General features: G+C 42.0%; 2 protein-coding genes across 2 annotated transcripts; both read left to right on the forward strand.

The window, feature by feature from the left end:
* The first annotated feature begins 262 nt into the window (after positions 1 to 262).
* Positions 263 to 2,286, forward strand: LOC104388217 (interleukin-20 receptor subunit alpha-like). Its single transcript, XM_009997046.1, has 2 exons — positions 263 to 326; positions 2,153 to 2,286. The coding sequence occupies exons 1-2, from the start codon at positions 263 to 265 to the stop codon at positions 2,284 to 2,286; spliced, it is 198 nt and encodes a 65-aa protein (XP_009995348.1).
* Positions 2,287 to 3,926: 1,640 nt separating this feature from the next.
* Positions 3,927 to 11,858, forward strand: IL20RA (interleukin 20 receptor, alpha). The gene is made up of 6 exons (XM_009997045.1): positions 3,927 to 4,048; positions 6,093 to 6,271; positions 7,359 to 7,534; positions 7,620 to 7,764; positions 8,326 to 8,465; positions 10,920 to 11,858. Exons 1-6 carry the CDS (start codon positions 3,975 to 3,977, stop codon positions 11,856 to 11,858), a joined length of 1,653 nt encoding a protein of 550 aa, XP_009995347.1. The 5' UTR covers positions 3,927 to 3,974.
* The last annotated feature ends 2,664 nt before the right edge of the window (positions 11,859 to 14,522 follow it).

Raw genomic sequence — 14,522 nt, forward strand, 5'->3', positions numbered from 1 at the left:
GGAGAAACGAAAGCAACATTAGAAATACCCTCCATAAACAGCTTATGATCTGAAGATACAGATGCAGGGACATACCAGAGTTTCTTTTGAACATCAGCATGCAGCTGGAGGCTTGGAAAACTCAAAGAGTTTCCACTGAGACAGTTTAAAGTAATTGGCCTCTACAGAACTGCAAGGATATCATTTTAATAAATGCATTGAAGAGAAAAACTTTTACTGTTTGGCTCAAAGACAGCCCGAAGTCAGCAAGTTAATCAGGAAAATGGCGGTGACTTTTATTTACAAAAGCAACTGTATGTTACATGTACAGGAGGATGAATACTATAGTAATAGTGAAATATGCTACAAAAACCCCTTAAGGTCTGCTTAAGGGAGTAACAAAGGTCAAGGATTATTAATTCAGGCAAGTTATCTCTGTTCGTGTTACTGTGCTTTATTTCCCTCTTCATCTCTTTTTCTTAAGAATTAGATTTGCATCCCTGGAGGAAAAGCTTAAAGGGCTTTGAAAAGTCCTGAAAAACCACAGATTCACTTTTTCTCTTCCCCATTATGCTCTTGTGGCCACTCACAAGGAGAAGCTTGTGAGAAGCAAGGAGAAGTGTGGCCAGCAGGTCAAGGGAGGTGATTCTGCCCGTTGACTCCACTCTGGTAAGACTCCACCTGGAGTACTGTGTCCAGCTCTGGAGTCCTTCACACAAGAGGGACATGAGGAACATAGAGCTGTTGGAATGAGTGCAGGGAAGGGCCACAGAAATTATCAGAGGGCTGGTGTGCCTCTCCTGTGAAGACAGGCTGAGAGCTGTGGGAGTGTTCAGCCTGGTGAGGAGAAAGCTCCATGTAGACCTTAGAGCACCTTCCAGTGCCTGAGGGGATTACAGGAAAGCTGGGGAGGCACTGTTTACAAGGGCTGATAGTGAGAGGACGAGGGGCAATGGCCTTAAACTAGAGCAGTGTAGATGTATATTAGACATTAAGAAGTTCTTTACAATGAGGGTGGTGAAGCACTGGAACAGGTTGCCCAGAGAGGTGATGGAGGCCTCATCCATGGAGACATTCAGGGTCAGGCTTGATGGGGCTTTGAGCAACTGATCTAGTTAAAAGGGTCCCTGTGCACTGCAGGGGGGCTGGACAAGGTGGCCTTAAAAGGCCCCTTCCATCCCCACACATTCAGTGATTCTATTATATGATTCTATGGTAAGGTCCTTGCCAGCAGCTTCAGCGCTGGTCTCAGGGTTGCTCCCCTGGGTGCAGCTCCCATGGCAGGAGGGAGCTTGGGGTTCAGACTTCATCTGAAAAGCTGGTGCAATTAACAGCAGTTTAGGTGAGTGGCTGTGGAATCCCAGCACCAGCATGCCATGGGTTAATGTCTCAGAAACCTGTGGAGCTGGGAGGGTGTTTCCTCAGGTAGTGGGTTGATATTGTTGCTGTGTGCCTTTTTCCAGCTGTTCATGTTGTTGGGTTTTGAGCAAAGTGTTTTTATTAGTCCCTCCTCGTGCTGCACAGAGAATCAAAAACAACCCCCCCAAGCCAGTGGGGACAGGACAGTGACCTAACAGTAGGTGCTCACTTTTGGAGAGCCACTAGGGGTGATTAAGTCACCCTGGGGCTGTTTAGGTCATCCAGTCTGATGTCTCCAGTCTGAAGCCATGTCTTTTTGTAAAGCTGTGTTTGCAGTAGACTCCACGTGTCTTTTTAAAAAATACATGGTTTGTTTTTTAAAAGTCCACTCAGCTACAATGAAAATTCTACTGAAGCATCAAAGATATTTTCACAATTTCTAGTGTTAACTTGTTCTAATATTCAAATATCTTTACAATTTAAAAAATGCATGTCAATTCTAGATTGCACCTTTCTAGCTTTAGTTTCCACTCCCTGGATATTTTCTTGCCACTGTCTGTCATAAATGGCAAAGCCATTTTTGCTAAAGAAAAACTGCATTAATGCAGATAGATTTGGGGACTGCAGAAGCTAGGGACACTTTTGAAAAAAACCCTGAGTTTCCATGGCCAACAACTTTTTGCTTTTAATGATAAGAAAGGCAGTATGTAGAATTTTATTACTTAAAAACAAGTCTCATTTTTTTGTTAGCTTGGAAGCAAATGTATTTGCAGATCCTTAGTCTGTGTTGTTCGTTTCTTATTTTCTTTCTCAGGAGAGTTGTATTGTTCTTTGCCCAACCCTAGGAATGTCCATTTTGAATCTAGAAACATGAAGAACATCCTTCACTGGTCAGCACCAGAAGGCACAGGAGATGGAGTCCTTTACAGGGTGAAGTATTCAGTGTAAGTTGGCTTGTTTATTTTTACCCCCACTGAGTTTTATTTCAGCATGTTAAATAATAATTTTTAAAATCTGTATGTAAGATAAGGCTGATAAAAGTAGAGGAAGTGTGGGTTAGACTTAAGCAATGTGGTTTTTCCTTCTTACTTCTGGTACTCCTTACTTCAGATCCAGCTAAAAAAATTATAAGGAGACTTTTTTCCTGTTAAAGAAATGTAGGATGCAACATGGAAACAGAAATTATCAGAGGGCTGGTGTGCCTCTCCTGTGAAGACAGGCTGAGAGCTGTGGGAGTGTTCAGCCTGGTGAGGAGAAAGCTCCATGTAGACCTTAGAGCACCTTCCAGTGCCTGAGGGGATTACAGGAAAGCTGGGGAGGCACTGTTTACAAGGGCTGATAGTGAGAGGACGAGGGGCAATGGCCTTAAACTAGAGCAGTGTAGATGTATATTAGACATTAAGAAGTTCTTTACAATGAGGGTGGTGAAGCACTGGAACAGGTTGCCCAGAGAGGTGATGGAGGCCTCATCCATGGAGACATTCAGGGTCAGGCTTGATGGGGCTTTGAGCAACTGATCTAGTTAAAAGGGTCCCTGTGCACTGCAGGGGGGCTGGACAAGGTGGCCTTAAAAGGCCCCTTCCATCCCCACACATTCAGTGATTCTATTATATGATTCTATGGTAAGGTCCTTGCCAGCAGCTTCAGCGCTGGTCTCAGGGTTGCTCCCCTGGGTGCAGCTCCCATGGCAGGAGGGAGCTTGGGGTTCAGACTTCATCTGAAAAGCTGGTGCAATTAACAGCAGTTTAGGTGAGTGGCTGTGGAATCCCAGCACCAGCATGCCATGGGTTAATGTCTCAGAAACCTGTGGAGCTGGGAGGGTGTTTCCTCAGGTAGTGGGTTGATATTGTTGCTGTGTGCCTTTTTCCAGCTGTTCATGTTGTTGGGTTTTGAGCAAAGTGTTTTTATTAGTCCCTCCTCGTGCTGCACAGAGAATCAAAAACAACCCCCCCAAGCCAGTGGGGACAGGACAGTGACCTAACAGTAGGTGCTCACTTTTGGAGAGCCACTAGGGGTGATTAAGTCACCCTGGGGCTGTTTAGGTCATCCAGTCTGATGTCTCCAGTCTGAAGCCATGTCTTTTTGTAAAGCTGTGTTTGCAGTAGACTCCACGTGTCTTTTTAAAAAATACATGGTTTGTTTTTTAAAAGTCCACTCAGCTACAATGAAAATTCTACTGAAGCATCAAAGATATTTTCACAATTTCTAGTGTTAACTTGTTCTAATATTCAAATATCTTTACAATTTAAAAAATGCATGTCAATTCTAGATTGCACCTTTCTAGCTTTAGTTTCCACTCCCTGGATATTTTCTTGCCACTGTCTGTCATAAATGGCAAAGCCATTTTTGCTAAAGAAAAACTGCATTAATGCAGATAGATTTGGGGACTGCAGAAGCTAGGGACACTTTTGAAAAAAACCCTGAGTTTCCATGGCCAACAACTTTTTGCTTTTAATGATAAGAAAGGCAGTATGTAGAATTTTATTACTTAAAAACAAGTCTCATTTTTTTGTTAGCTTGGAAGCAAATGTATTTGCAGATCCTTAGTCTGTGTTGTTCGTTTCTTATTTTCTTTCTCAGGAGAGTTGTATTGTTCTTTGCCCAACCCTAGGAATGTCCATTTTGAATCTAGAAACATGAAGAACATCCTTCACTGGTCAGCACCAGAAGGCACAGGAGATGGAGTCCTTTACAGGGTGAAGTATTCAGTGTAAGTTGGCTTGTTTATTTTTACCCCCACTGAGTTTTATTTCAGCATGTTAAATAATAATTTTTAAAATCTGTATGTAAGATAAGGCTGATAAAAGTAGAGGAAGTGTGGGTTAGACTTAAGCAATGTGGTTTTTCCTTCTTACTTCTGGTACTGCTTACTTCAGATCCAGCTAAAAAAATTATAAGGAGACTTTTTTCCTGTTAAAGAAATGTAGGATGCAACATGGAAGCTTGAAGGAAAAAAATGAGAAATGAGACAGAAAGACAACAAAGATCATCTCTACACAATAGCCTTCTGTATACATTCATGGAATCATAGAAGGGAAGAGATCACCCAGTTCCACCCCTCCTGCTATGCACAGGGACACCTCCCACCAGCCCAGGTTGCTCCAAGCCCCATCCAACCTGCCCTTCAACACTGCCAGGGATAGGGCAGCCACAGCCACAGCCACTCTGGGCAACCTGGGCCAGGGTCTCACCACCCTCACACTCAAGAATTTCTTCCTGATGTATAACCTAAATCTCCCCTCTTTCAGCTTAAAACCATTACCCCTCATACCATCCCTCCCTGCCCTTGTCGAAAGCCCCTCCCCAGCTTTCCTGGAGCCCCTTCAGGCACTGGAAGGTGCTCTAAGGTCTCCCTGGAGCCTTCTCTTCTCCAGGCTGAACACCCCAACTCTCTCAGCCTGTCGTCACAGGGGAGGTGCTCCACCCTTTGATCATCTTCATGGCCTCCTCTGGACTTAGTCCAAGAGCTCTATGTCCTTCCTGTGCTGAGGGCTCCAGAAATGAACACAGTTCTCCAGGTGGGGTCTTACAAGTGGGGTCTTACAAGTGTGGACTAGAAGGGCAGAATCCCCTTCCTGGCCCTACTGGCCATACATCTTTTGATGCAGCCTAGGACACAGCTGCTTTCTGGGCTGTGAGTGCACAGTGCTGGCTCTTGTTGAGCTTTTAATCGACCAACCCCTTCAGGTCCTTCTCCTTAGGGCTGTTCTCAATCCATTCTCTGCCCAACCTGTATTTGTTCTTGGGATTGCCCCAACCCAGGTGTGGGACCTTGCACTTGGACTTGTTGAATTTCATGAGGTTGGCATGAGCCCACTTCTCAAGTCTGTCAAGGTCCCTCTGGATGGCATTAAAATGGACAGATGTGGAATATTAACAGCACCCAGTGTTTCATTGGTCTTTTCTAGCCGACAAAACTCCCACAATTTTTTTCTGCAAGCCTCACTAGTCTAGGAGAAAATCCATGGAAGTTATCAAGTATTGTAGAAAACAATGTGTTTGGAATTGGGCCCTGCTGTTCTCAAGGTCTGCACTTTTGTAGGATATAAAGGAATCTGAGTAAGGACCAGAATTCATTTCCTTTATTCCCACCGAGTGAGCACTGGGTCAACCTGCAGGACAGTGCTGGCAGTTGAGCTTATAAACAGGCATGGCACTGTAGTTGTGGATGAGTTCATGCTCCCAGTCTTTACCTCTAAATATGAACACAATTCTCAGTCAAGTAATTATTCTTTGACACTAAACCAAATTTGGATCTCTGTAAGTTTCCTGTAACTTGCACTGGCTACTGAAAAATCCAAGCTGGTACAAAGGGGAATTATTCTCTGCATAATGTGAATTTGAGGAGCAGGAGCTTCTGAGGAAATGTAGGCAAGAATTTTCCAAGGAAACCTTGATTTCTTCTACTAATGTATAACAGTTGGTCAGTACTGAGGTATTGTTGCTGGCATGTATATGCCCCTTTTTCAGCTAGAAGGGTTTAATCAGTTCTCTGATAATTTTCATTGCCCTCCCCTGGACATGCTCCAGCAGGTCCACATCCTTCTTGTGTTGGGGGCTCCAGAGCTAGACACAGTCTTCCAGGTAGGGTTTCACCAGGGCAGAGTAGAGGGGCAGAATCACCTCCCTCCATCTGCTGGCCACAATCCTGATGTAGCCCAAGATTCTGTTGGCTCTCTGGGCTGCAGTTGCACATTGGGAATATCATGGCAATAGCTTTTGTACAGCTCCTTTCTCTTTCTTCTTCAATATAGATATGGTGTTGGCAAATGGATTAGAAAGCCAGAATGCAGGAACATCAACAGAACATGGTGTGACCTCTCTGATGAGACGTCTGACTATGAAGAACAATACTATGCCAGCGTTAAAGCCTTCCTGAATGGGATGTGCTCTGACTGGATGGAGACCACACGGTTCAACCCTCTTACAGACAGTAAGGAGAGCCAATCACACAGTTCAATGGCTTTGATCAATACTGTGTGCTCAGACTGCACATGCTTTTATGACGTGTGATATTTTAACATGGGGTTAGATTTTTGTTTTGCAGTTGTTTCACATTTGGTTTTGGCAGAAGTGACTGAAATAATCTTCAAGAAAGATCTTGAGGTACTGGAGCAGGTCCAGAGAAGAGCAACAAGGCTGGTGAAAGGTCTAGTGGGAAAGTCTTACAGGGAGAGGCTGAGGGAGCTTGGAGGAGATTCAGGGGGGACCTTCTCACTCTCTTCAACCACCTGATGGGAGATTGTGGTCAGGTGGGGTCTGGGCTCTTTTTCCAGGCAACCAGTGACAGGACGAGGGGACCTGGCTTCAAGTTGCTCCAGGGGAGGTTTAGGTTGGATATTAGGAAGAACTTCCTCATGGAAAAGGTGATCAGACTTTGGAATGGACTGCCCAGGGAAGTGGTGTAGGCACCATCCCTGGAGGTGCTCAAGGAAAGGCTGGATGTGACACTTAGTGGAGATATTGTGGTGTCAGGTCACAGGCTGGACTTGATGATCTTAAAGGTCTTTTCCAGCCTTGGTGATTCTGTGAATTGTATTAGAATTTGGGTGTATGTGTGTTATATGTACATTGTTATAACACTGAGTCATCTTCTGTGCCATGGTAAAATTTTACTCGAGGCAAATAAAAGCTGAGGCACATCCACAGTATAAAGAACTCTGATTTTGAAAAGGCTCTATTAAACTAAGCGGTAATCATACTCCAGAGCCCAGTATCTCTTATCTGTGCCAGATAATCTGAAAACATTCTGGTAGTTTAGCTTGGTTTAGCAAATTGAGTTTCAAGGTTGCTTATCCTGCAAAGTCATAGGAATTCCTAGGCAAAGTCAGTGTTAGCCTTCACACTGTAAAGATCCTCTTAGTTATCTGATAAAATAATTTTCTACCAATATAAAGTAATTGTTTGAAATCCTGCCGAGACTCCCAGAGCATTACAAAAATGTAGTATCATCCACTTCAAGAAACTGCATGGTGAAATGTGTGCCCCTGACTGCTTTTTGTACATGTTTATCCTTCCAGCTAAAATTGATCCACCCATGGTAAGTGTATCTTCTACTGAGAAATCTATTTCCATCATTCTGACTGCTCCTGAGAAGTGGAGGATACGTCCTGATGGAGAATCCATATCTCTACTTCAGGTGTATCCTGGCCTGCAATACAATGTGTCTGTCCTCAACAAAAAAACAAAGAAGCGGGTAAGTGTTGACAAGCCTGTCAACTCACCCTTCTGCAAGTGGGGAGGTAGAGGAGAAAAACAATTGTTTTTTTCATGTCTTCCAGTGGTGGTTCTCCATCAGCAACAACACCTTGGTTGTGCCCTGGTTAGAACCTGGAACAGCTTATTGTGTCAGTGCACAGATACAAGTCACCACACCACTTCTGCACAGTGGGTTCTCTAAAGAATATTGCATTGCTACTTTGCAAGGTATGTGTCAGCTGGCAATACAAAAAGAGGCAAGGTAGAAAAAAAACATGGTGATTGAGTTTGTTTTTATGTATCTATTCTGAGAGTGAAAAGCTAGCATTGTTTCTCCCCTCTCTGTGCATTTATACCGGTGGAAAAAAATCTTTGCCCTTAATAAAACATATTTGGGGTCTGGGCTGGAAGGCATGACAGCACCTCTGAAGAAAAGAATCTTGGAGTCTTAGTGAATGGAGGGTATTTTTTCTCCTTGAATGAGGTCTGGCAGTGGCAGAGCTGGGTCAGTCTCAGGCGGCAGAAGTTAGCAACAGGAGAACCTGAGGGTGGGGTTGTTACTTCTTGGCAGGAGAACCTGAGGGTGGGGTTGTTACTTCTTTTGAGAATTAAACTTACAATGTAGATAATAATAAAAAATTGTCCTGTAGCTGAAATATCATTTTTTAACATTTCCTGCAAATGCCTAAAACATTTGCATGCCACATCCAAAAAGCAATGTGGTGAATGCACATTACTGTCTGTATACATTAAAAAGCTGCTCAATACAATGAAAACTTTCGTTTACAGATAAAACGGCAGAGGAGACTATGACAATCGTGTTTGGATATGTTTTGCCTGTCATGCTTGCTATCCTTTTTATTTCAATTATGTGCTATTGTGTGCACAGGTACATTCATGTCAGCAAACACAAGCATCCAACAAACCTGGTAAGTATTCTCTGTTGCAGGAGGCCACTGCCAACCTTGGCACTTACAGGGGAGCTAGTAATCTGGGAGGAAACCATGGCTAGCTGCAAATAAAAGCTCTAGTTGCCACTCAGATCAAGAAATTAACATCACATTGAGGGTTTTTAAAAGCAAGGAAAATTGAGTAATAACTCGAGTTAGCAACTGTGTCTAAAAAGATGCCCAGATCTGACAAGATGACCAGAGCAAATGAGGATCAGAACAGACCTGTTGGTTTGGAAGAGTCATTGCGATAAGCAAGGTCTGAGGGGCAGTGAGGCAAGTCCTTTTGAGAAGTCAGTACTCCCTAAATTGATCTAGGAAGGAGCACAGTAGAGATTCAGTGGAAAAAGACATTAATTGGTATAAATCAGAAACAAGAAGAGAAGAAAATTAAGCAGTGCAGAAACCCCATGATGTTTTCTTGGACTATTAACTGGGTTTTACCCAATTTTACTACTACATTGTGGTTGAGAAGCATTTAGCACATGTGCATTGAACAGGTAACTTAATCTGGATTTCAAGAATGCTACACCATTTCCCTGACACTCAAAAATGTACCAACAAACACAATATGTTATTTACACCAACCAAATGCATTTTCTACGTAAAAATGTTTGCAAGTTTCTTAGAGCTGTCAAGTTTGTTAATTTTTAGGAAGAGCACATGAAATCTAAGAAACACTACTGGTTTCCAGGTCATGAGTGCAGCAGAGCTTTCTCACTGTTACCTCTAAACAAGCTGCTCAAAACATAAACCTGCAATTATGATAATAAATTAACACTTTGCAGTTAATCCAATCTGCATGACAGCGTGGGATGGGAGGTGTAAGGGAGTTTGTTTCAACATGCCAGTCTTTCTGAAGGAATCTAGAGCAGCACAGAGATGACAGCAGAAATGTGCACAGAGGAACTGTGAGTTCAGGAGTAGAGCAGCTACTGCTGCAGCATGTTCAGGTGCACATGGAGAAACTTTGCACCAGTTTTATCACAGGATCATGGAATCATAGTGGTTTGGGTTGGAGGAGACCTTCAAAGACCATCTAGATCCAACCCCCCCTGCATGGGCAGGGACACCTCCCACCAGACCAGGCTGCTCCAAGCCCCATCCAACCTGCCCTTCAACACTTCCAGGGATGAGGCAGCCACAACTTCCCTGGGCAACCTGGGCCAAGAGTCTCAGCACCCTCTCAGTGAAGAATTTCCTCCTAATATGCAATCTAAATCTGCCCTCTTCCAGTTTAAACCTGTTGCCCACTGTCCCTACAGGCTCTGATAAGAAGTCTTTCTCTGTATTCTTTGTTCTTTGGGGACACAGGGCATGGTAGGGGGTAGCAGCTTGGTCTCCCTTGGAGAGCTGGCAGAACAGAGCTCTTTACAGTCCAGGAATGTAAAGGGCTACGTTGTGAAAAATTCCCACTCAGTAGCAGACTAAAGTCCAACTCCAGGAGATTCTCCTCTACTAAATGTATGATGGGTATGCTGGATTTTTTTTTGATGTCTATTGCACATTTTTATGAACTCCTCTGGATTCAGTTGATATTAAGGTAACAAATATATATAGACCTGGTATTTTAACAATGCTTCCTGGCTTTTGCAACCTACAGACTATTCCACGTGGGCACCCTGTATGGTTATGGGGAGGCAGAATAAGCAGTTTGTTTTGGTCCAGCACTTCTGACCAGGGGGAGCACTTGGACTACCTGGTATATCAGTGGTGTTAGTCTTCCATTCAGAGCACTAACGTGCAGTTTCTGGTTGCTCTTTTTCTATTGCACTTTCCTTTAGTGGCAGTTCATGCAGTATTTATTCCAGTTAGAAATATTACTCATTTCAGAAAGATTCCTACAGTTTAACTAGGTGAATTCTCACAGTCAGTAGTAGCCTGGGACAGACTGCACAGTGTGGGTGGGCTCCATACACTGCACTTCAGCCTTCTGCATAGCTCCCTCTCTGAAGGGAAACCTGGTATTATTGAACTTTCTGTAAACTGTACTTTTATATGGTACTGGACTTTGTGCTTGTAGCATTTGGTTTTGACTGCACTTCCTCATCACTGGTTAAAAAGAGTGGAGTAGATTCTCTAATCTGTGTCCCAGGAACGACTTCCATCTTTTCTCCAAAGTCACTTGAGTTTGTGCTGGTGGAAACAAAACCAGAATTGGCAAAATTGTTCTAACCATTATTTTGACATGGGACAGATGAGACAATGGGTATTAGAGCTGGTCATAATATAGCTTTACTTTGGATAGAATAAAAAAAGGGAAGCCCATTAATGCTTCTGGAAGTTTATGTGCTGAACTTCCTTCTTCCCTTATTGGAATAACCTCCTAATAAGATGTAGCCTAGCTTAATATTTTAAAATTGCCTGACAGTATCAGAAGCAGCAAGATGGTATTTTATGACACTTCACTCAAAATAATTTTTTGCTCTCCAGGTATGGCACTACACTGACAAATGCAAGGAAATGGTTTTCATTCCATGTGAAAAAATAATGGTGAACTTTATAACTGTTAATGTGGATGAGTACAAGCCACCTCAGGAATCCAGTCATCTGTCAGAAGGCAAAAGGCCCCGTTACTACACTGTTTACAGTGGCATTGAAGGAAACGATTTGCCTGCAAAAGAAGTCCTGGAAACAAGACACCTGCTTGATGTTTCCCATGAAGAGATTTCACACAAAGAGGATATTTTAGTGGAAGGGAACCAAACTGGGAAATGGCTGCCTAATGGCCAGCCTGGAGCAGAGAGTACTTTCAGACAGAAACACGCAGGGACTGTAGAGTATGAGCATGATGTAAGGGCTGAAGACCTCAGTCCTGGTCAGAAACTAGAAGACCTCAGTTTGGAAGAGAAGACCTTTGCCCTCAGGAGATTACTAGATGAGCCACAGATTGCTCTCGGGGACCTGATTAATGTGAAAACAGGACAGCTGTATTGCCCCCAGCTGGAGGTGATGGCAACAGACCCTTGTTTAGGACAGAAAATAGAGGAGCTTAACTTGAAGATGGTTGATGCAGCAAATGAATTGCCAAGTGAGGCCCGTATCAACTTGGTGGACTTGCATACTGAAAAATCTGGGCAAACATCCTATCCTCAGCTGACAAAAATAGAACAGGGTCTCATAGAGAAAGAAAGTGGACAAGCCACATTAGTAGATTGGGATCCTCACACGGGAAGACTGTATATTCCTACCTTGTCCAGTGTTGAAAATCAGGTGTGTGAAGGACTAGTCAAGTGTGATGATCTTGACCAAGAGGGAATTTTGTTCAGGCTTTATGAGAAAGAGGTATCTGATGAATCATCACAGGACCAAGAAAGGTATCTCCTGCAATTCAAAGAACTATGGGGACTACATGTAGAAATGGAAGACTGAAAAATAATTTTATAAAATATTCTAAAATGCAAAATCTTGTTTAATTTGCTAGACAGAAATATAGACTCTGTGGAGCAAACATGCCTTCATGTATTGACGTTTTCAGAACCGTCACAGTTGAACAACTTATTCATGATACAGCATTTGTAACAGTTTCCAGACATGATATAAGTAATGAACTCCCATCACAAACCCCTCAGGTAAAACAAAGTGGTTACAAAATTACCTACTTAAAAAAAAAAATTATTATTTTTTTTTTACAGAGGAACCTGTTAGGATTTTCACATTGTAATTTCTACAAAAACAAATTATCAGTATTTGAAAGCAGTTACTTTTAGCAAATAAGAAGCAATGATGTGACATTTTTCTGGGCTATTTCACGCATCTTGACACAATGCGGTCTTTTCTAGGTCATGCTTCTGCTGTATGTAATGGTTTGAGCTGACTTTTGCAGAAGTCAAGGATTTAGGATAGTAAAATTACAGGATATTCTAGAAATTACTTAATAGGGCAGATGATATTTTTCTTTACAAAGTCTGTCTGTCACTTTACTATGTAATGGACCTTTTGGTTTGGTTTTTTTTTTTTATCACTAAAAAACCCAAACCAGTTGTGATTTGTTTTGGTTTTGAATAGGAGAATAAAAAAAAAAAAAAAGAGAAAAAACATTTATATGGTGTTTAGAAATTGTACCTTCCAAACTAGGTACATTAGTTAGGTGTATTTTTTAAGACCTTTACCAATATCTTCTTTTTTTTGGGTAACATCTTTGTTGCATGACCTTGGTTTTTCTGTGATTGTTCATCATCTGAAATATTTCAGTTGTACTCACAGACTTTAAAACCAGAAATGACAGTAAAATATTTCATGCTGATGACTCCTTATCTGATGCAAAAAAAGCCCTCAACTATTCTTATAATAAAGATAAAGATCATGTAGCAATGTTACACCTAAAAGCTTATATAATTGTTGTTGTGCATCGGGAAGTTCACAGAGGGTTGTAGCTCAGTGTGAAAGAACAATGGCTGGAGATGTGAAAAGGCCAAAATTTCAGCTACTACCATCCTCATGTAAGTCATCCAGGCTCTTTCCCAATATTTCCTCAAGATTTCTTAACTAAGCTCTTTGTGCATATCTCCTCATTGACTTTTGCAATGTGGGGGCTCTAACTCAGGTAGGAAACAGTCATTTGCCTTTTTCTGTATTCCACTGAACTTTATCCAGTTACTGCTGCCTTAAGACAAACCACTTCTGTTAATGTGCATCTTCTATATGGAAGGATGAGGATGCTCCAGCTCCCTCAGTAGTTTGGTGCAGCTGCCAACCAATCAATTTTTAAGAAAAATGTATGCTTTGAAATAGTAGTTAATTTTTGACCAAATTATTTGTAATAGAGGTTTGCAGCATTTCCCATGTTGCTTCCTTTTGATCCAAACTTGCATTAAACTCAGAACTGATACTAGATTATGCAACAGTCTTCATATTTGTAAGATTTACTTTCAAAGTGTTCTCAGGATAATCACAGGGGGGGGGAAAAAAAGGAAAAAAAAAAAAAAAGAAGCCAGCCTGGAGCAGAGAGTACTTTCAGACAGAAACACGCAGGGACTGTAGAGTATGAGCATGATGTAAGGGCTGAAGACCTCAGTCCTGGTCAGAAACTAGAAGACCTCAGTTTGGAAGAGAAGACCTTTGCCCTCAGGAGATTACTAGATGAGCCACAGATTGCTCTCGGGGACCTGATTAATGTGAAAACAGGACAGCTGTATTGCCCCCAGCTGGAGGTGATGGCAACAGACCCTTGTTTAGGACAGAAAATAGAGGAGCTTAACTTGAAGATGGTTGATGCAGCAAATGAATTGCCAAGTGAGGCCCATATCAACTTGGTGGACTTGCATACTGAAAAATCTGGGCAAACATCCTATCCTCAGCTGACAAAAATAGAACAGGGTCTCATAGAGAAAGAAAGTGGACAAGCCACATTAGTAGATTGGGATCCTCACACGGGAAGACTGTATATTCCTACCTTGTCCAGTGTTGAAAATCAGGTGTGTGAAGGACTAGTCAAGTGTGATGATCTTGACCAAGAGGGAATTTTGTTCAGGCTTTATGAGAAAGAGGTATCTGATGAATCATCACAGGACCAAGAAAGGTATCTCCTGCAATTCAAAGAACTATGGGGACTACATGTAGAAATGGAAGACTGAAAAATAATTTTATAAAATATTCTAAAATGCAAAATCTTGTTTAATTTGCTAGACAGAAATATAGACTCTGTGGAGCAAACATGCCTTCATGTATTGACGTTTTCAGAACCGTCACAGTTGAACAACTTATTCATGATACAGCATTTGTAACAGTTTCCAGACATGATATAAGTAATGAACTCCCATCACAAACCCCTCAGGTAAAACAAAGTGGTTACAAAATTACCTACTTAAAAAAAAAAATTATTATTTTTTTTTTACAGAGGAACCTGTTAGGATTTTCACATTGTAATTTCTACAAAAACAAATTATCAGTATTTGAAAGCAGTTACTTTTAGCAAATAAGAAGCAATGATGTGACATTTTTCTGGGCTATTTCACGCATCTTGACACAATGCGGTCTTTTCTAGGTCATGCTTCTGCTGTATGTAATGGTTTGAGCTGACTTTTGTGGAAGTCA

The sequence above is a fragment of the Chaetura pelagica genome, unplaced genomic scaffold, assembly GCF_000747805.2.
Source record: "Chaetura pelagica isolate M959 unplaced genomic scaffold, ChaPel_1.0 scaffold1134, whole genome shotgun sequence".
NCBI lineage: Eukaryota > Metazoa > Chordata > Aves > Apodiformes > Apodidae > Chaetura > Chaetura pelagica.

Bases quoted from the DNA above. Each gene is read 5' to 3' on its own strand.
- IL20RA (XM_009997045.1), top strand. From the start codon at position 3,975: ATGAAGAACATCCTTCACTGGTCAGCACCAGAAGGCACAGGAGATGGA. The intron at 4,049-6,092 runs GTAAGTTGGCTT...TCTTCAATATAG, and splicing joins TACAGGGTGAAGTATTCAGT to ATATGGTGTTGGCAAATGGA. The intron at 8,466-10,919 runs GTAAGTATTCTC...TTTGCTCTCCAG, and splicing joins ACAAGCATCCAACAAACCTG to GTATGGCACTACACTGACAA.
- LOC104388217 (XM_009997046.1), top strand. From the start codon at position 263: ATGGCGGTGACTTTTATTTACAAAAGCAACTGTATGTTACATGTACAG. The intron at 327-2,152 runs GTAATAGTGAAA...TTTCTTTCTCAG, and splicing joins ACAGGAGGATGAATACTATA to GAGAGTTGTATTGTTCTTTG.